Source organism: Lepidochelys kempii, chromosome 10 (genome assembly GCF_965140265.1).
Source record: "Lepidochelys kempii isolate rLepKem1 chromosome 10, rLepKem1.hap2, whole genome shotgun sequence".
NCBI lineage: Eukaryota > Metazoa > Chordata > Testudines > Cheloniidae > Lepidochelys > Lepidochelys kempii.
Genome location: NC_133265.1, coordinates 78238442 through 78260614, shown reverse-complemented (window position 1 = coordinate 78260614; position 22173 = coordinate 78238442). Strand labels below are relative to the sequence as shown.

The following is a 22173-nucleotide window of genomic DNA, read 5'->3' as shown; positions in this document are numbered from 1 at the left end:
CTACCCTAGTGCCTGGATATGCACAGCCACAATTTATTACACTGGTACCCTTCTAAAATGAGGGTTCAGGCCCCGATTCAGCCAAAACTCAACATTAAACATGTGAGTAATCCTATTAAAGTCAGTGCATTTAAGCCAATCGGACTATTCCTATGCTTAGTTAGGCATGTACTGACTCAGGGCCTTGGATGCCACAAAGTTAGGAAGTCTGGCAAGAGACCACCCTGGCTTAACCAGGAAACCTTCAATGATCTGAAACTCAAAAAAGAGTCCTACAAAAAGTGGAAACTCGTTCAAATTACAAAGGATAAATATAAACAAACAACAGAAGTCTGTAGGGACAAAATTAGAAAGACCAAGACACAAAACGAGATTAAACTAGCTAGAGACATAAAGGGTAACATGAAAACAGTCTAGAAATGCATTAGACGCAAGAGGAAAACGTAGGACAAGGTAGACTTGTTATTTAATGAGGGGGGAAAAACAATAACAGGAAATGACAGAAGTGCTAAATGACACTTTTGTTTCAGTTTTCACCAAAAAGATTAGTAGCAACCAGATGTCTAACTTAGTGAACACCAGTGAAAATGAGGTAGGATCAGAGGGTAAAATAGGAAAAGAACAAGTTAAAAATTACTTAGACAAGTTAGATGTCTTCAAGCCACCAGGGCCTGATGAAATACATCCTAGAGTACCCAAGGAACTGACGGAGGAGATATCTGAGCCATTAGCGATTATATTTGAAAAGTCATGGAAGACGGGAGAGATTCTAGAAGACTGGAAAAGGGCAAATATAGTGCCCATCTATAAAAAGGGAAATAGGTTAACTTCAGTGCCTGGAAAGATAATGGAGTAAATAATTAAGCAATCAATTTGCAAGCACCTTGAAGATAATAAGGTGATAAGTAACAGCATGGATTTGTCAAGAACAAATCATGTCAAACCAACCTAATAGTTTTCTTTGCAGAGTAACAAGCCTTCTGGATATGGAGGAAGTGGTAGATGTGGTATATCTTATCCTTAGTAAGGCTTTTGATACAGTCCCACATGACCTCCTCATAAACAAATGAGGAAAATACAATCTAGATGGAGCTACAAAAAGGTGGGTGCATAACTGGTTGGAAAACCGTTCCCAGACTAGTAGTTACCAGTGGTTCACAGTCAAGCTGGAAGGGCATAATGAGTGGGGTCTCGCAGGGACCAGTTCTGGGTCTGGTTCTGTTCAATATCTTCATCAATGATTTAGATAATGGTATGGTGTGTACACTTATAAAGTTTGTGGACGATACCAAGCTGGGAGGGGTTGCAAGTGCTTAGGAGGATAGGATTAAAATTCAAAATGATCTGGACAAACTGGAGAAATGGTCTGAAGTAAACAGGATGAAATTCAATGAGGGCAAATGCAAAGTACTCCACTTAGGAAGGAACAATCAGTTGTACACGTACAAAATGGGTTACAAAATGGGTTACAAAATGACTGCCTAAGAAGGAGCTCTGTGGAAAGGGATCTGGGGGTCATAGTGGATCACAAGTTAAATTTGTGTCAACAGTTTAACACACTTACAAAAAAAGCGAACATCATTCTGGGATGTATTAGCAGGAGGGTTGTAAGCAAGACACGAGACGTAATTCTTCCACTCTACTCTGTGCCTCAACTGGAGTATTTTGTCCAGTTCTGGGCCCCACATTTCAGGAAAGATGTGGACAAATTGGAGAAAGTCCAGAGAACAGCAACAAAAATGATTAAAGGTCTAGAAAATATGACCTATGAGGGAAGACTGAAAAAAATTGTGTTTGTTTAGACTGGAGAAGAGAAGACTAAGGGGGGACATGATAACAGTTTTTTGTACATAAAAGGTTGTTACAAGGAGTAGGGAGAAAAATTGTTCTCCATAACCTTTGAGGATAGGACAAGAAGCCATGGGCTTAACTTGCAGCAAGAACGGTTTAGGTTGGACATTAGGGAAAACTTCCTGACTGTCAGGGTGGATAAGCACTTGAATAAATTGCCTAGGGCAGTTGTGGAATCTCCATCATTGGAGATTTTTCTGAGCAGGTTAGACAAACACCTGTCAGGGATTATCTACATAATGCTTAATCCTGCCATGAGTGCAGGGGACTGGACTAGATGACCTCTCAAGGTCCCTTCCAGTCCTATGATTCTATGATTAAAGTGTTATGAAAGTACTCATTAGGAACAATCGATCAATCTGTCATTGCCTTCCAACCCAAACTCACTTTTCAGAAAATCAATAGACTCTCTGTGTGTAACTGGGAAGGGAAAAACGAGAGGGGAAACCCTAGTGATTAACTGAACTCTTCTTAAAAAAGCCCACAACAGGTGTCCAACTGCCTGGCCCCTGCGGAATGGAGGGCTAAGGCCACCTCAGCTTCCCCTCCTACTCACACAAATGCTATGGGCAAGGACATTACTGGTGAAGGTACCTTAGGGGAACCACACCCAGGGGCTTGGGGCTGGCTGGATCCTGAGCCTGAGGAGATTGCTGTCTGCCCAGCAACCTCAACTGCTGGGAAGGTCGTAGCTAGCGATGGGCCTGCCCCAAGCCTTGAATACCAAAGCCCTGGATGTCCTGACCAGGAGCCAGACTTTGACCTGCTCTCTCGAACCCCTGGAGATTTAGGGACAGGCAGACCTGGACTGCCCAGGTCAGGCTCATCCATACTCATAGCTGGAAGTCAAAAGGAGCTCCCTGAAACCCACCGAGCCACTGTTGTTACATCAGACGTTGCACCTAGCACATAACAGCAGGGAACAGTCAAGCTGCTGAGCTGATGGCATTGACCTGGGTTTGTGCTGGAAATGGCCCAACTTGATTATCATATACATTGTAAGGAGAGTGATCACTTTAGATAAGCTATTACCAGCAGGAGAGTGGGGTGGGGGGAGAGAAAACCTTTTGTAGTGGTAAACACCCATTTTTTCATGCTTTGTGTGTATAAAAAGATCTTCTATACTTTCCACAGTATGCATCCGATGAAGTGAGCTGTAGCTCACGAAAGCTTATGCTCAAATAAATTGGTTAGTCTCTAAGGTGCCTCAAGTCCTCCTTTTCTTTTTGCCAATACAGACTAACACGGCTGTTACTCTGAAAGGTGTTTGATAGAGGATCTGCACCCCAACAGTGTGCCTAGGGATCTCAAGACAGGGACAGTGCCTGGACTCTGTTCAGACTCTGGGGGCTCAGAGAGGTGGGCGCAGTCTGGTGGGTACCAAAGACGGGGTGTTAAACTATATCTGTGACAGGGGCTTATCTGGACTTCAAAGGCTGGTAGGGAGCTTCGCAAGCTCCAGCTGTGATCATCTGCAAAGAGAGCAAGGTTTCCAGTAATAGCTTGGATTTACTTGCAGGTTATTGTTCTCAGCTTTACGGGGGGGTGGGGGGGGGAGTGGCTGGCACTGGTGTTCCAGGGACACCCTGCAGTTCCTTCCAGCTTTAATCAATTCAACAGGGAAAATGTAAAACCCCTCCCTCTGCGTGCAGTGGGTTCCTGTGGTCGGAATAGACACTGGTGCCACCAGGCTCTAGAATGAGCAAGAAGTGGGGAGTATCGGCCTAGAGTAGCATGCAAGGCCAGCAACCACATCAAAGGCATTTAGCCCCCTGCTGAGAGAACCACAGGATAAAGAACTCTGCGAAAAGGAGTCAGACAACGTAACAGGAGGAGCTGGAGGAGGTTCAAATGTACGGTTACAATGCAGCCTAAAAAAACCAGCTAAAAATAACAGCAACCTCAAAATAAGCAAATCACCTTCCAGCCAGTGCCCGGACACAGGGCAGGGAAGAGGGTGGGGTATGGGGGGGAAAATGTTCGGAACAGGAGGCAAGGTCACAAAGAGCAAGGGGTGTCCTGACCCACATCTACAACTAGCAATTAGGGACTATGGGAAAATGAACAAAAGATTCAGCATTGGATTGTGCATCTTAGCGCTACAGAACAACCGAGCCATCAGAACTGAATCTGTGGGCGCCTCCCTACAGCGGGAAGCCGATCACAGGCTGCCATCCGGCCAAGAAAGGGCAGAGGGGGAGCGACAACAGGGCAATGGCAGCCAAGAGTCAGATAACAAATGCCCTGTCTTAAATATAACAGAGGGAGTGTGACTGAGTGTGTGTGTGTGTGTGAGAGAGTGTCTGAGTGCGCAGAAATTCAAAACAGTTAGCTAAACTCGAGTATCAGAATAAGCCCTCAGATGCAATAACGAAGGCATTTAATATAAGTTAATGGCTCTGCTTCATTTTTAAAACAGATCTGCCATTTAAGAAGGTCTCTACTGTACAACAATGGACCCTTCGGCCATTTTAGGCAGTAGCTAGCAGGATGCACATTCTGAAGCTCATAGGAGTTAAGCCCCAACAGCTGATCAGCTGCGCTCCCCCCACCCCACACACACATCTGTGAGATCTTCAGTGGATGACAGTGATGTGTGTTCCCTTCAATTCACCTTAACAGAATAAACATACATCTATCTGCCTGGCTGCCAATCCTACATCAACTATGCAGCTAAATGTTCCCCTTTCTCGGCAGAGAAAATCATCAGAAATGACAATCTCACATTCATGCTTTCAGAGCCTCCCCCAAACATTAACATCAGAGCCACGCCTCCAGCCCTTCCGCGAAACCCATTGACTTCAAGAAGACAATTAATGAGTGAGGACAGCAGCATCTGGTCCTGGGGATTCAGCCAAACATATGCTCCTTGCTGCACTTTTCAACCCAAAAGCGAGTTCATTTCTGAAGGAGAAACACTCCATGGCTCAGTGTAAAATAATATCATATTCTCAGTCCAGAGCTCAGTGAACAGGTGTTCACGTCACAGAATCACCACGATCATCGGGACTAACTTGTCCCCTTTTCTCAGCAGAGACATGCAGGCCTGGCTGGAGCCCAAACTCCCTTGTCCCCTCCAGATCAAGTTGAGCTACCTTGTCAGGGAAGCTTGCATTGCAGCTGCCCTTCTCTGCATAAAGTGAGGACTCTGGGGCTAACAATGGGGCAACTTGAAATAAATTAAAGGTTAAAGTCAGCACAGAGCGCATCTCCACGGGACCGTCTGGGCTAAGCAACGTCACCCTTCTGCATGGAACAGATCGAAGATTGTTACCTGTATTGCTCCAAATCCAGCTTATTTCCCAGCAGGAGGATGGGATAATCGTGCTGAATGCCTTTCGTGTGGAGGGAAATGATATCCAGGTACTGACGGCAACCTTCAAAGCTCCTTTTGTTGTCAATGCTGTAGACGACCATGAATGCATTGGCCCAGTTGAGATAGCGTTCGCAATTCACTGGTACATCCTAGAAGAGTAACACAGGACAGCATTAGCATAGGCCCCCAGTGCCACTGTCAGAGCCCTTCTGGGGGCATTTGCTCGTCTTGCGCTTTGTACATTGTTTCAAAACTAAGCTTATTTCAAAAGGCCGTTTAAGAACAGACTTGGCTTGGCATGAAAAAGTTCCTTGTGCAACGAATCAATGATATGAAACAGCTCACGCTGCCCCGAATCAGAGCAATCAAAAGCACGCAGTGGTGGAGTCAGGTTTTCTCTCGGGCAGGCTTCCAGAAAGACTAGCCTTTCAGGCAGCCTTTTGCATTGATTCATTTAATCGGTGGGTTTTCTTTGTAACAAAGAAATTCTGTTTGTGGCAGGGAGAGCCGGTGGGAAGGCCTTCTGGGATGGACTCCAGGGGGCCTGATCCAAAGCCCAGTGGAAGGCAGTGGAAATCTTTCCATTGACTCCAGTGGGCACTGGTCTAGGCCTTGAGCATGGGGGAGGCCCATGAGAGACAGGACTATCTGTGAGCGGAGGTGTAAGGTTAAATCTACGTAGTGTCCCAGGGCACAGCAGCACCAGGACCCCCCTGTAAGTTACTGCACTATGTGTTTATCCTGAGACTTAAGCCTATGTGACCCGATTCCCCAAATATGGATGAAATACACACAGTACAAATCAGCAGAGGGGAGGGTGTGCAAAGGTGGCTTAAAGCTCACTTCTCTGTGGCCCTGATCCTGCTGCAGCTGACAAAGAAAGGCCCCCTCTCGCCGGGCCCCCTTTCGCTGGCGACGCCAGCAACTGGAAGGAGTCTGGGATCAGAGCCCCTGCCCAACTTGCGGGTCACCAGTACACAGACACGCCAGCTGGTCTTGGTTAAACATAGAATCTGGAGTTACTCCATGAGCTACAAACAATAAAATATATATCCACAAGTGAGTCACTGTCTGTGTCGCGCTGCAGAGACATCGCTGATGTATTGTACAAGTGAAATTGGCTAGCCTGGACTTGTAACGAACAACAGAACAGCCTGCCCTGGGGGCCGTGGGAGATTGGAGAGCGTTCACTTCAGTGGCAGGAGCGGCGGTCAGCACCTGGGCTAAAGCTCTGCCAGCTCTTGATGGGACAAGCAGCCCCAGTGGTGTTAGGGCCCTTTCGGGCTGGAGGTTTTTCCAAGGAGCCTCCGAAAGTTGAGCGCCCAGCTCCCACTGCACTTTGGTGAGTTCCAGGTACCACCAGCTATCTCGCCTTTATTACTCACAGTGCTCTCCTAGGCAACAGATACAAACCCTCCACCCCTAGCAGAGTTTTCACCCCAGCTGGGAAGAAGAACCAGAGATGTGAGGAAATCACTAGGGACCTTGCTATAACTATCAGTTTTATGTGGCAGGCGCCCAGATACCACAGTGACAGGCAGCAGGATAAAACCCTACCCTTGATTAACTTGGGTAGAAATAGCTGATTCGCGTAGTCAGCTACTTGTAGCTCTGACCTCCCTGCTTGCTCCTTTTCTCTCTCATGACGAGGTCGATATTCGGGATGAAATTGGCCCCTGTGCATCAGGCCAGAACAGGGCCTCCGCACTGAGGCCCCCTGGACATACGCCTCGTGCTGGCCTCTGCACAGGGGCAACGTTCACTCCTGGTGAAATGTGAGACTTCACAGCAAACCATGCAGAGACGGTTTCCCCATTCGTTTCACAGTCACCACCCCGTTCTATTGAGATCCCTGCTGCGTGCTCCACGGGGAGCAGGAGCCTGCCATCCTTTCTAGAGGCACAGAGACTTCCTCCTTCGATCCCCTGGAGAAGCCCTTCGCCATTACCTGGTCAGCTGTGTCCATCACTTTCATCAGCACTGGTTGCTGGTCCACAGTTTCTTCTGATGTGTAGGTGTCCTCTGCAAAACAGATGAGCTCTTGTGAGCGGCTGGGACGAGAGCCTTTCACATTCTGGGCCACACACTCCGGGAAGGCTGAGCCCCAGGTATTTACATCTTCCACTCAATGAAAGTGGAGACACAGGCGCCAACTCTGTGGGTGCTCTGGTGCTTCAACGCCCATGGAGAAAAACTAGTGCGTGCTGAGCACACACCAGCCACAGCTGTTCGGCGGCGCCACCGGTCAGCTGTTTGGTGGCTGGGGAAGGTGCTTGCGGGAGGGCGGAGAGCAGCGAGTAGCAGTCGGGTGGGGGGTTCGGGGGAGGGGGCGGAGCAGGGGTGGGAAGAGTCGGAGCAAGGACTCGGGGGAGGGGGCCTCAGGGCGAAGTGGGGGGTGGAGCACCCCTGGGGAAAAATAAAAGTCAGCACCCATGAGTGGAGGTCCCTGGTCCTGGCCCCTGAAGAACAGCACTGATCACAAGGCTCTAGCCACGAGATCTGCTAGCAGTAGGTGAATCGGGATGGCATAACAAGCCATTACTTCTCACTGCTTAGCACACCTCCCACACGTTCCATCGTTTTAAGCACGACTAAGACGAGTCAGTGTTGAGCTTAGCCATATAATTTGACTAGACCACGGTTATGCCTGAACGCATTGCTATTCTTTCATAGCTGCATCACCGTAGTGCCTAGAGGCATTACTCAGACTCGAAGGCCCATTGTCCTAGGTCAGGGGTTCTCAAACTGGGAGTCGGGACCCCTTAGGGGGTCGTGAGGTTATTACATGGGGGGTTGCGAGCTCTCAGCTTCCACCCCAAACCCCGCTTCGCCTCCAGCATTTATAATAGTGTTAAATATAAAAAAGTGTTTTTAATTTATAAGGGTGGGTCGCACTCAGAGGCTTGCTATATGAAAGGGGTCACCAGTACAAAAGTTTGAGCACCACTGTCCTAGGTGCTGTACAAACATGTAAAAGGATTGTCCCAGACCCAAAGAGCATACCCTTGAAGACAGGTGGCATGTGAAGGATGCAGGGGAGTGAGACGCAATGAAATCAATACAGTTGTTACCTAGAGATACATTTGCCACGTGTTTATTACTACAAAGAGACAAAAGAAGGCCCAATTATTCCCATTGGCCCCTGAAGCTAGTTGATTGGGTGGTTTCTGACAGGACTTGTGCCAGAAGTGAGTATGGAAAACAGAGCTTTTTGGACAGTTGTCTGATTGGAGATGGAAACATCCCCCGTTTTCCTAGATTCTTGGAAAACAATCTACTCTAATTGCTTGTTGGTATTTATAAAGTGCTGATCGGACTGATCTGGTCACAGGAGCAAAGTCACCGAGCTGTAACGCCAATGAAGGCAATGGCAGTTACTTCAGGGATGGTTTTGTTCCACAGATGTTACTGCCATTAGCCCATCACAGTTTCCCTGTAAAGAACACTGGGCCAGATCCTCTGGCACATATGGACACTTTGTGCCGCACCACAGGTGGATGCTGGCTGTAGAACCTGGCCCCAGGAGGGTCATCCCAGTTCAAAATGGACCCTTTGGTGGCTCAGAGTCAATCATAGACACATGCCTTCAACACGCCCTCCCTGCTGCTGTCATGTGGGCTGTGACCAGAGGAAAGAGGACATGTCTGGATGTCCCCATCTTGTGCCAATCGCTGACTGGTTTCAGCCCCCTCAGCTGGTGAAAATTAGAGCAGTCTAGAGGCTGCTCCAGCCTGGTGCAGGGGGCTGGCCCTGCATATAGCAGCCCCAGGATCAAGGGGATGGACTAGGGAGATTTCTATGTCCTTCTCTGAAGCCTCCACCCCGCAGCTGCTGCCTTCTGTTGTGAGCTCCTTGGCGATAGCCACAGATCCAGCCCATTATTGGTACAACAGCCTCCAAGGAATTTCAGTGAGATTCTCCTCCACAGTCCTGTCTCTGACCCAACAATGAGGCCTTTGGTGGCCTGCACCGCCAGCATCCCTCAGTCTCTTTTGTATTGTGCAAAGCTCTCCGTTGAGTCAACGCTTCCGCTGCACAAGTGTCCTGAGCCCTCTTTCCCAGGTAAAATAAAGGCTGTATTTTCACATACACATCTGTGTCTGCACCCACAACCAACACATGTCACATTGCATGTGTACCCATGTAGCCTGGGCCAACCTGCATTTGCATATGCAAATCAGGTATCAATGCACTCAGCTTACCCATTACACTTCTTAACAAGCCTTAAGATCTAATGTAGGCTATACTTCAGAATCCATAGAGCTCACAAGGACCTTCTGCCTACCTACCTATCACTGTAGTACCTATGGGCCATTGCATACATGTACATGCATTCTATGGTTGGCTTCTCATATGAATGGCCACACTGGGTCAGACCAAATGTCCATCTAGCCCAGTATCCTGTCTTCTGACAGTGGCCAATGCCAGGTGTCCCAGAGGGAATGAACAAAACAGGTAATCATCAAGTGATCCATCCCCTGTCACCCATTCCCAACTTCTGACAAACAGAAGCTAGGGACTCCATCCCTGCCCATCCTGGCTAATAGCCATTGATGGACCTATCCTCCATGAAGTTATCTAGTTCTTTTTTGAACCCTGTTATAGTCTTGGCCTTCACAACATCCTCTGGCAAAGAGTTCCACAGGTTGACTATGCGTTGTGTGAAGAAATACTTCCTTTTATTTGTTTTAAACCTGCTGCCTATTAATTTCATTTGGTGACCCCTAGTTATTGTGTTATGAGAAGGAGTAAATAACAGTTCCTCATTTACTTTCTCCACACCAGTCATGATTTTATAGACCTCTATCACATCCCCCCCTTAGTCGTCTCTTTTCCAAGCTGAAAAGTCCCAGTCTTATTAATCTCTCCTCTTATGGAAGCCGTACCATACCCCTAATCATTTTGTTGTCCTTTTCTTAACCCTTTACAATTCCAATATATCTTTTTTGAGATGGGGTGACCACATCTGCACAAGGTATTCAAGATGTGGGCAAACCATGGATTTATATAGAGGCAATATGATATTTTCTGTCTTATTATGTATCCCAGGGATCGACAACCTTTGGCACACAGCCTGCCAGGGAAATCCGCTGGTGGGCCGGGACGGTTTCTTTACCTGCAGCATCCGCAGGTTCGGCCGATCGCCGCTCCCACTGGCTGCAGTTCGCCGCTCCAGGCCAATGGGGGCTGCAGGAAGCAGTGTAGCCAGAGGGATGTGCTGGCTGCCCTTCCTGCAGGCCCCATTGGCCTGGGACAGCGAACCACAGCCAGTGGGAGCCGCGATCGGCCAAACCTGCAGCCGCTAAACAAACCGGCCCGCCCCGCCAGGAGGCTTACCCTGACAGGCCATGTGCCAAAGGTTGCCGATCCCTGATCTACTCCTTTCTTAAGGATTTCCAACAATCTGTTTGCTTTTTTGACTGCTGCTGCCCATTGAGTGGCAATTTGAAGGTAATTTTTTCCATTGAATTCTACTACTATGGTTTTACTTTTTTCTTTTGGACCCAATAGAACTCACTAGCTCCTCCACATTCTGAGCTTGATCCAGCTTCTATCAAAGTCAATTGAAAAAGTCCCTTGATTTCACTGGGAGTTTGCCTGGGCACTGTGTCAAGTGAAAATAACCTCCTGCTTCAGCTGTATCCTTCTGCTAAGTGGCCATCCCTCTTAAACCAAAAGTTGAATCTCCTTTTTAGGTTGAGTAAGAACCATCGTTTCCCCCTCAATCATAAACATTTCGACATATCTGCTAAACCTGGTTTAACAAACAAGTCTACAGTAGGAGAGCAGCATGTAGGTCATGTTTTGCTGTTAAAACATCAGCTGTCAAAATAAATCCTGTCACAAATGGTTCAGACCAGAACTGGAAAGAGTTTAACCCATTTCAGAATTAATGTGTTGCTTACTTGGCAATAGCAGAGGTTTATGTAAGTGAATGTCGCTATAAATTCATTTGATGAACTTCATCTGTTGCACATTTATTCAAGGAATGACATATCTCTGGCATGGGGGCTGCAGCTCAATGCAGGCGTTTGATCTTACTTCACCTGGGTTACGAGTTCACATCTCAATTATCCTGATGAGTTCGGTTTTGAGAAATGAGAGCAAAGGAAAGAGGTTTGCATGCTGCTGTTCGCCAGGGCTGGAAGTTTCATGGCCCAGGACAAGACTGTTCCATGCAACAAATATCAGGAAAGAGCAAGCGCAATAAGGGAAGGGCAGAATAGAAACATTCTGTTAACAGAAGGGAGGAGAGCGAGTACTGTAGGATCTCCTCTAAATTAATCAGCCAGGAGAGTTTGCCCATTCTAGCTCCTCTTGCTGACTAATATTCAGATTTCTGTTAGCCGGCAGCCATAACATTCCTAGGCAGAGGTACTTGGTAGTAACGGCCATGGGACTTCATATGTGCACAGACAGAGGGTACTTCTACACAGACAGGGGTGCTAGAACCATCTGTATCGTGGGGGGGCTGAGAGCCATTGAACCAAACTGTAAACCCTGTGTATGATGAAAACCACTTCAAACTAGGAGGTGCGGCAGCATGCCCAGCACCCCTAGTTCCAAAAGACCTGTGGCATGGCCAGGGGTGGCCTGGGACAGCTGACCTGGGCTCGCGAGGCTCAGGCTGAGAAGTAAACATGGCTGTGTAGATGCAGGATCCCAGAGCTCAGGCTCCAGCCCGATCCCAGGTGTCTACACAGCAATTTTTCAGCCCTGGTCAGCCGACCCAGGTCAGTGGCAGGTTTTTATCCCTGTGTAGACATGCCCAGGGAGTACGGCAGGCTAGTAGTCTGAGTGCAGGTGTAGACACCAGGAATTCCTGACACTTGCTCTGCAGCCTTGTCACATAACCTTTCCGCCATCATTTCTCCATCTGGAAAATGGGTCAATACTTTTCTTAACAAGTCTGTGGCCACCTAACACCACACGAGAGATGTCACTATGCTGTATGCCATCTCTTCTCGAAAATTCATGCTGACAGCAGGGATAGATTGCAATTCTTTCTCCTCCAAACACAGATGCCACTCACACTTGAGCTATAGGAAAATCTCCTGTAACTGATAGCAATAGAGGGCATATGACACACAGTCAAGCAATTCTGATCCTATCCTGTACAGAGCAGTGGTACACACATACACACTCAGAGTAGCCGATTCTTTACAAAGCTTACTTGCCTACTACACAGAGGAGTGGGAAAGCTAGTGGGCCTGATTTGCTATTGCCTTATACCAGTTTTGTGTAACTTCATTGATTCCAGTAGCATTAAACTGGTGTGAAACTGGAGTAACAAAGCAATGAATCCAGGTCAGTGTCTCCAAAGCCTTGTGATGATTACCAGTGCTAGGTATTACAATACAGACAAGAGCGTCAGTATTTTTCTCCAAAAATCCAAATAGCACAAATCAAGAACTCATCAATATATTTTCTTTTTTGGCCATCAGTAAAGGTAAAAAACACCAATTCAACTGGAAATCAAGGGTGTCTATTTCACAGTGGACCTACGGCTCAAATGCACATGTGCATATTCTGACAGGGGAGAGCATAGGCCAGCTGTCGCACAGATATGTTCAGAAAAGGTTTGATCTGGTAAGAAAAACAGAGCTATGCAGAATCAGGAGCCGGAGGCATGGTGGTGTTCTTGTCTGTTAACTTATGCTGCAATGGCTGTCTTTTTTTTTGAGAAATGGGGAAGAAGAGATTAATTGTGAAATAACAATTGTGACAATAATGAATGTTCAGCAATTGCTCCAACTAGATATTTACAGTCATATTTTTGAGAGGTTTTAAAATATGGGAGGATTTCTCTCTCTTCTCCCTTCTTTAAAAATGAGTTCTTGAACAAGATCTGAGGAAAGGATTTTTAGGAACACAAGTTGCTGAGTTATTAGGTCTTTAGTCCGTTCTTTGCTAATGGCCACAATAAATCATTTGCAGTTCTTTATGATGCCCTGGATTTGGGCCCATAAAAATAGTTGTTAATTACTCAAATAGAGATTCAGTGGAAAAAATGCCCAGAACATTTAACTGCAGTCAGTGCAAAATACAGTTATCTTCAGACTTCTGCATCTGTTGCTCATTTCTGGGATATTAGTTTTCTACCAAAGTTAACACATTCCCCAAATTGCTAGCTTGCAATTTCAGATGGAGCAGTGCACAGCTGAGACAGTGAAACACACTACAGGCCACATCCAAAAGCCACTGGGAATCTTTCCACTGACTTCTCCAGGCTTTGGAGCAGGCCTTAAGGGGAAAGAAAATAAATATGTTTGGAAGCATTGTTTCTCTGAGCAATGATGCTGCCTCTCTTAGGGCCTGACTTAAATCCTTTGAAGTCAATGGGAATCTTTCCATTGACGTTGACGGGCTTTGGATCACACACTTTTGTTCCAATGCAAACTCATTTGCCCATGTGAAGAGGGCTTTGAGTAAGCGCAGGACAGCCCAGAGGTCAGTGGATGTGTCTCCTAATTTAGGATAGTTCAAGCCCCAGATTTGCTCTCTCGGTTTTGTTACAGAGAATGTTCATTTTCATCTGTAGTACTATCAGGTTTGTTCTAGGCTGGTTCTCTGCAGCAAAATTTTGCTCTGTTTTTGTGTAGCTCATTAAAATGAATGAGTTGTTTTGGGTTTACACTCACGCGCTTAGGGATTGTTCAAAAGACGATTGCAATGAACCTGAGCCTTTCCCTGAAATCAGCCTGAGCCTTTCTAAACTCACGATTGGATCCACTCTACAATAACGAGCCAATGTGTATCCATGTGATAGGGGATGAGCAGCCTGGCGAGGATATAGAATACACTATCGAGATTTCAAGAGATTATTCATACACAGCAGATAATAAAGGAAAAATGATGTGAAGGATACAAACCCCCCTGCTTCAGGGCATCACCAACTTCTAACTAGTGGGGGTCAGGAGGAAACTTTCTCTATGGAGAGATTATCCCATCACTGCCTACTGCAGAGTACACGCACCTTCCTCTAAAACCAGTGGTGGTTGCCACTTTCAAAGACAGGGTAGGGACTAGATCGTCTGATCCAGTCTGGCAATAACTACATTGCTTTGCTAGTGTCTTTAACCGTCTTTCCCCCGTTATGAATTTTTATGAGTTTTCAAACAACTCTGGCCAAGTCCTTATTCCTGACGAACACTGTGCCTCTGGAACAGAAGCCTTTCCATGTCGCCACAGTGAACGCCAGGCAGCTACGTATTTTTCAGCTGTCCTCTGTAACTGCTTCACAGACATCTGGATGCAGACTGAGAGGGAACCAAAAATAAGACAACTTGTGCCCATTCTCCCCTAGGTGGAGGAATCCCATGTAGGAACCGGGATTCTCTAGGCGTTCTCACCGGCAGAAGTCCCTTTATTCTTTTCTCAGGGTTGGGGAGGGAGGTAGAGACTTAAACGGTGCATAGCCCTGGTGCTGACCTGCTGTGCAGGGGGAATTTTACCGCTTTGTGAAAGATCACTTTGTAAAGGGGGAACATATTCCTTGTGGCCCCCTGCTGATGAACATGAGTATAAGAAAAAAGGTTCTCAAATGCTGGGCAAAATCGTATAGTCCTTGCTCAGGGCCAAATTCCCACCCGTTTCACTGCTGCTGACTTCACTGGGAAGTTTATCTGAGGAAGACTGCAGAGGGAATATTTCTGAAATCATCTTGTCTTTTAGAGTTATTAATTGGACTAGTAATCCAATGCTACCTCCATAACTATGGAAGCTGTTCTTCGTATATTTATATATCTCTGCTGTCTGTAATGACAGTTTCAGTTTTCCTTTCTAGTCAATTTTCTGGGACAAGAGTTGTGATTTCTGTCATCTAGCCTGTGGCGAAATGACAAGCAGAGAGCAGGAATAATCCCTTTTTTCTTAAACAAATAAGGCGCACATGATCTAGTCTATTCTAATCTATTCTATTTGCTCCTCTGGCACAATGGCGCTCTCTTCAATATGGGTAAATCTCGTCTGTGAGGAAGACAGGACGTTCCCAGGGGCTGGTCTGAGACTGTGGAGTGAACTCCCCCAGGATCTAAGGACCACCCTCACTTTCCACTCCAAGTGCACAGTGCATTTTTTTGACCTGCCATCTCTGACATAATATAGAGCAACGTGCGCTTGTGCGCACACGCACGCACACAGAGACAACACCCTACCAAAACAACACACTCCACTGCCCACATTTCTCCCACGGGGGAGAGGATGAGAGAACAAACAATGTGTGACTGCGGTTAGTTACGGTTCTGAATGCCCTCCGGGAAGAGGCTCACGCACTATAATGATGAGCGTAGTATAGTAACCTACACACAACAGAGAACAGAACAGAACTGGTGTAAATCAGCGTAGATCCACCGACACCAATGGAGCTATGCCCGTTTATACCAACTGAAAATCCGACCCATGGTACCGGTCACTGACCCACAACTAGTGGGGCAGATTCTGCTCTCTCAGCGGTGTAACCCCATTGACTTGATTTATATTGGTGCCAATGATGGGAGAGTCAAGCCCATTGGTTTACTCTGAGTCTAAAGCAGATTTATCACCCAAACCTGCCTCAGAGCCACTGCTGAACTCAGAATTGACACCAAAGGGCTAATTTGAGAGTTGGGTGTGCAGTACATGGCCAAACAAGGAAAGGTGAAGCACCAATGATTGGAGAGAATGAGGAGGAATCATATATATTTTTTGGAGATAGAAAATAGAAGTTTGTGTTTTCCATGATTTCCATGAGCACTGAGAAATACAATAAAGAGGAGGCTAATTTCATCAGCACACACCCTTAGCGATGACATTCGGAAGCACCGATGTAAAGTGCCTGGAAAATGAGATTTATATATGAGAAAAGTGGTTTTCAATCGGCATTTTTCAGTGTAATTAAGTTCTCGTGGTTTTATATTTCCCAAGTGTTTAGTTGTTTTCAAAGTATCATACTTTCCCCACCCCCCTTAAATGCCATATGTATGGAAACCCTAGACCTAGGGAAGAATTACTGTCCACTTATAAAGGAAGAATGTTTTCTCATCTGCCAGTGTAGAAAGCCAGCTTGGTACCAGCTGGCTAAAGAAAGCTGCAGAAACTAACTGCTTGATTTATATCACAACAATAATAGGACAGGCACAAAAGTGTTCCCAGAAATGGCATGTAGACAACAACCAAGGGAAAAATAACTGCAAAGAAAATGTCTTACCCAAATTGGGATCATATTCACTTATAAACCTCTTGGTTAGAAACTTCACAGTCAGTGCTGTAAAAGGTGAAACAAGATTCGTTTAGTCTCAGTTTTGTTCGCCTCTGTGCAACTCAGCTTCACACCAGTAGCAAGTAGCTCTTGCAGCCACGTGCAAAGGGAAATGGACAAACTCTCCCTTGAGAAATGGTTCAAGGGCCGGTTTAGTTCTGCTCATGAAATTAAAGCATCCCGACACTTATTCTTTCCCTCGGGGTTAGGCTCAGAGTTCCCATCTGTCGAGTGATACAAACTATTACACAGTATATTTATACACACTCATTTCACTTTTGCTGAGCTGCAACACACTTTCGAAGGATCACTGATTAGATTTCACCAACACAATTCCCATAGGAGTTTTTCAGAAATGGGGTCTGAGCACAGGACTGGGAACCAACAACTTCTACACTCTAATCCCACCTCTGACACTGACTAGCTGAGCCTGCTGGAGACTGGCGTAAATCCACCAGTCAATGGCACTATAGCAACATCTACCAGCTGAGGATCCGGCTCCAGGATTCCTTTCCTCCAGCGACCCCACCGACAGAAAGATTTCACCCAAAGTTTCTCTTATCGCCAGGTGTCAAAACCAAACCAGCCCTAACTTATTACACCTTGCAACTAACCACAGCCCAGATAATGTCACTGGGCCCTCCTATCCCCAGCCAGCATGAACCAGACTGAGTTTAAAATGCACAGTAGGTACTGCCGGGAAAAGCACAGCTACATACAGCATTTCTGAGTTGGACGTTTGTTGTCCCAGGACATAGTCACAGACCCTCCATATTGTCTGAGTGCAAAGCCACGGGGAGGCTTGGGGCAGAATAAAGTCATTTGCATTAACTAGAAATTATGGGATGGCTTTTCTCATGTTTATTTACTTTATGCAACATTGTACAGACAGAAAATATGGAAGATGAGTGGCTGTACTTCCCATGTGATAATTGTGGTTATTCACTTCTGACTGCTCCCTGAACTCTGCCTACCCATCTAGCTCCACCAGGCCTTATGTTACCCTTCCAAACCTTCCATCAGGCACCAGCTGCTTATTCTTTAAAATCAACCTACCCCTTCTTCCTTCAAATGTGGAATTTCCTCCCTTGCTGCTCTCCAGTTACTCTGCTCATTTGCCACTGGCATCTGCAGATACTGACCCCTGCCATGAAACAGTAGCCAGGAAACAAAGGCTATGATTGGGCAATGCACCCCTATTCGGCAAAGCTCTTGAGGCCTGATCTGGCAATGCTGACGGGAATGGGAGCTGCAACATTGACGTCAAAGAGCACAGGGCTCAAGCCCGTAAGCGGGAGCGGAGAGTTAAACGTTTGCTTAAGAGCTCTGCTGAATGGGGCTGAACAGTAGCCTCTCCACAGCACTCCTGTGCCACTCACAACTTTCTCGCCATGTGCAGCGCAGGCTGGGCAGTACTCAGTCTGCAATAGTAAGAGGTCGAGGGGCTGACATCTTGTGGCTGGAAATGGGACCTTTCCACCACGGGCGAGAAGGTGGCTCAGCTCCCAAACCTGGAGCTCAGAAAAGCTCTCCTGGGGCGTTTTCAGATGTGTTAGCTACAATTCTTCTCCTCCCTCTCCATGACCTGCATGGTCAGACCTGCAGTACAAAGGCCTTTGGCTTTACGGCGATGGAGTTACACAAAACACACACCCAATCAAATTGTTGATAACTCTCTCAACCAGCTTTCCTGCTCAGTAGCCTACGTATTACCTGTGGGGCGGGTAATACAAAGGGTTTACTGGCGTTCCTTTGAGACAACCTTCATAACTCTCTCACGGCTCGGCCACTCGTGTGTAACACAGCCACCCCAAACTACTGCTCATCATTTTATACCATGCTGCCATGCCGTTATGGCAGAGAGTGTAACCAAGTACATAGGACACTGGCTGGCACTTCGGAGACCTCAGATCTAGTCCCAGCCTGGTGGATGCTCTGCTGCGTGACCTTAGACATGTCATTTCTCCTTTCTGTGCATTAATTTCCCCATCTGTAAAATGGGGAGAATTATACGTATCTCCTTTGCAGAGTACTTTGCAATCTATGGACGCAGAGCACCATATAAATGGAGGTAGATAACAGGATTAGGATCATATAGTCTGTATAATATATGAAAGGAGAAAGATATATTATACATCAGGCACTTGAGACTGATCCTGCAGTCCTTACTCCCATATTCTGCTTAACTCATAAAATGATTTTTAGATTGTAAGCTGTTTGGGACCGATACCGTCACTTAGCATGTGATTGTACCATGCCTCGCACCATGGTGCTACAAATGATAATCAAAATCAATGGGTGTTTGGTCTGTGTAAGGAGAGAAGGATCCAGCCGGATATTGAGTAGATTCATTTTGCTGCTTGTTATGGGTTGAATTTAGAACGAGGCTAGTCTGTTAAGAGCAGCCACCTCTATTCACATGTTTCTCAAAGAATGCAAGAGACATTTTAGTAAGGAAGCGGCAGCTAGCTGGGTGTCAAAATTCACCCAGGGAGCATTGTGTTGATGCAGAAATTAGGTCACTTTAATCAGTTCACTCAAAGAACAAAAGGAATGAATGAAAGTCGAAGGTCTTTGCAGTTCTTTGGGTTTGGGTGGAAGGCAGAGCAGATCAGATGTTAATCACAATTAGAACAGAGCAAAACATTTTCAGTTAATAGAGAAGTAGAGAAAAAATGCATTTTCCTGAATAATTTTTCTGAAATTATTTCCACATTCAGGTCAAAGTCAAAGAATAGTTTTGACTGAAAAAGAAAATGTAAAAGGAAATCTGGAAAAGTTGAAACATTTTTTTCTGACCATTTTGAAACATTTCATTTTGACTTTTCGATTCAAAAGGGCATTTTGTTTAGACATGTGGGCCATTTAAAAAAAAAAGGGGGGGTGGGGGAAATCACCCAAAACAAAACACCAAAGTGAATTGTTTTCAGGGGAAAACCCCGCTGAAAATATCAGTTTCAGTTCAAACTGGACCAAAATTTATTATTCACTCAGTTCTAGTCAGAATTGTTTAAAGGTCAACATGTAGAAATGGCCATTCCAGAGAGAAGCAATTTCCCACTACAGATTCACCCAACTTTCCCCAGGATTTCTAGCAAACCTCTTCAGGAGCCATATCCTTCTTGCCTTGCAAGAAGTGTGTTGACTTCAATCGGAATAATTGCAGGATGGTGGAACAGGTTTTGTTGGAAAATTGGCTACATACTATAGAATCTACCAATGGCCAACAAGCGAACGCTATTTAGTTTACGCTTTAGCAGGTAGTGTAAATGCAGCCATCATGGTTACAGTAAACAGAATCTAAAGGTTTTGAGCTGTAGGTCCAACCCAGCAAGGCACTAAAGCACATCATAACTTTAAGTGCATGAGCAGTGCAGTTGATTTCAATAGGGCTATTCGCGTGCTTAAAGTTAAGCATGCACATATGCACTTTGTTGGATCAGGGCCTTAGTTCTGATCATCACAATTTCTTCTCTGTGGGGTTTCACCCATCTGGAGAAGGACAAAGGGAATGAGGAAAGTTCTGTTTTCCAAAAGCAGCTCTCCTCACCTGGAAGATTCCTGGGCCACATTTTATCCTGGATGGGCCACCTGGGTGTCTGGTGTGACTGCTGTGAAACCAGCGAGATACGTTTGGCCCTGTGATGAAGGCTCAAATACAATGGAGTTCCTACAGAACTACATTTGATTTCACCCAGACTACTCTCCCGGACAGCTTAGCACAATTGACGTTGTTCCAATGGAAGCTGTGAGGATCTGCCACTTTCATAACTTCAGGTGAATTAATGCCATATTAGCAGCACTTTGCTATGTTCACCTCCAGAATGAGCGGGCATTGGCTTTTGGTTCCCTGGGCATGATCATGGGAGGCCTGGGAACCACAGGGCAGGGCCAGGATCAAGGCAAAGCTGAGTCTCTATGGTAAATTCCCATTTATTACCAGGTGGAGCAGCGGGGCAAAGTTTTAACCCTCTTGCTTGTTTTTACACCCATAGATTCAAGGAAATAATAACAAGGCCTAGAACTTATATAGTTCGTTTCCTCTATAGATCTCATAGTGCTTCATAAAGGATCAAAATCCACACTTTACAGATGGGAAAACTGAGGCACAAAGAAGGGAAGTGACTTGCCCAGGGTCACCCAGCAGGTCAGTAGCAGAGCCAGGAATAGAACTAAGGGTCCCTTGAGTCCCAGCCCAATGCACTAGGCCACACTGCCTAAAATGAACATGAACCGAACATGTTTTACCCCAAAACCTCTCAGCCCAACCCTGGGGCTCTCTCTTGCCAGATGCATCTTTCTCTCTCTCTCTCGGTGTCACTTTCCTCTCACCTGATTTGCCAGATCCTCTGCATCCTAAGATCGCCACATTGCACTCAGGCAGCAGGCTGGGGAGGTGACGGTCAGTGGTGCTGGGGGCGGCCCGTGGCTTGCCAAACATCGAGGACATTCTCTTGCCTTTCAAAGAGAGCGAGGAGAAAGCATGGGAGCATCACAGGACTGATCACCCTATGGGGAGGAGCTCAGGTTACCGCTTGCGAGACAGAGCGACACAAGTGCTGAGTGTTATCCCCTACACCAGCTCTATCGCCCCCAACAGATTCTGCAGCACAGGTCCACCTCTGCCTCAGCGGGATCGAAGCGCATGGGGGGGACGTACGTTACTGGGGAGACAGGCACCCCCTCCTCCTCTCTCTCTCTCTCCTTCCCAGTTCTCTGCAGCAAACTCATCTTCAGCACCACCTGTCAATTTCCAAGCCCCCTTGCAGGGCACCACTAACTTCTTCCCAGCCTGAAGAAGTGAACAGCTACAGGGCTTGGGAAATCAGGGCCGCAAAGTGTCATTGGAAAGGTGCACAAAAGAAATCTCCCGTTCTTCTGAGTGCAATTTCTTTTGCATCCTTTAAATAAGCAGCGGCCCTGCAATGCTCAGCCTCCCCACAACACACACCTCCTTGCAGGAAAGGATTCACGTTAAGTTTTGCTGTGTATTTCCTTACAATTCTCCCCCTCCCCACCCCATTTCAACCAAACCCGCCATGAACACACGGAAAAGGATGCTTGCTTTCCAAAGACAAAGCTGCAACTGACCTCTACCCCTATGCCCTCCCCTCCCGCTATTAGAAACAGAAGATAAATTAGTCCTCTAACCTTGAAATCAGAGCTGGATTTTCATGAGGGACACAGAGAGGATGAGTTTGCTGGGCAGGCTTTGTTGTTTATATCCACAGATCCATGGTTTGCCCCCTACACACACGCTCACACTCACACGCACGCACACGCCTCCTCAAGGCAAGGCCAGGGCTGCACCCACACACCGAATCCAGAGGAAGAAGCCAGCCACCAGGCACCGATGAGCCGAGTGAATCATTGGGAACTCAGCGTCTGCGCCGTCCCCACGGCTGCTGGCTCCGGACCTCAGCCCCGCGCGTGAATGAATGAGGCAGGGAGGAAGAGAGCTCAGGCTCCCTGCAACTTTCGCCAGCTGAGTCCCAGCCAAACTCCTTGTAAGGAAAGCTGCTGCCTCTCTCAGGCTCCGCTGGATACAATTTCCCATCAGCACAGGGGACTTTCCTCACAGCAAACAAATAAACCTGCCGAAAAGGCCTCCAGGGCTCATGGTTAAAGGGGATAGAAACACAGCAGCTTGTGGTTCCCCTGGGGGCTTCTGTATGCTACAGTCCTGGCCCCTCACCCGGACACTGCAGCATCACCCTGCACTGGACGGCATCCATGCAGCACACTCGTTACTAATACTTCCGTTATT

The 22173-nt window shown here is 46.7% G+C and overlaps 1 protein-coding gene across 4 annotated transcripts in view; it reads right to left on the bottom strand.

The window, feature by feature from the left end:
- RASL12 (RAS like family 12) overlaps positions 1-22173 on the bottom strand; it is a 26117-nt gene extending 3944 nt beyond the window's left edge. For 2 of the 4 annotated variants that reach the window (XR_012154099.1, XM_073304331.1), the window contains exons 1-5: positions 21558-22172; positions 20739-20864; positions 16356-16412; positions 7116-7189; positions 5126-5316 (exon numbers count right to left, since the gene is read on the bottom strand). Coding sequence is in view for 3 of the 4 variants with exons in the window: in XM_073304331.1 (XP_073160432.1) it covers positions 5126-5316; positions 7116-7189; positions 16356-16412; positions 20739-20856 (440 nt within the window). In the remaining variant the exon portion in view is untranslated. Of the gene's footprint in view, positions 1-5125; positions 5317-7115; positions 7190-16355; positions 16413-20738; positions 20916-21557 lie in introns of all 4 variants that reach the window. The other 2 variants (XM_073304332.1, XM_073304333.1) reach the window with 2 other exon arrangements.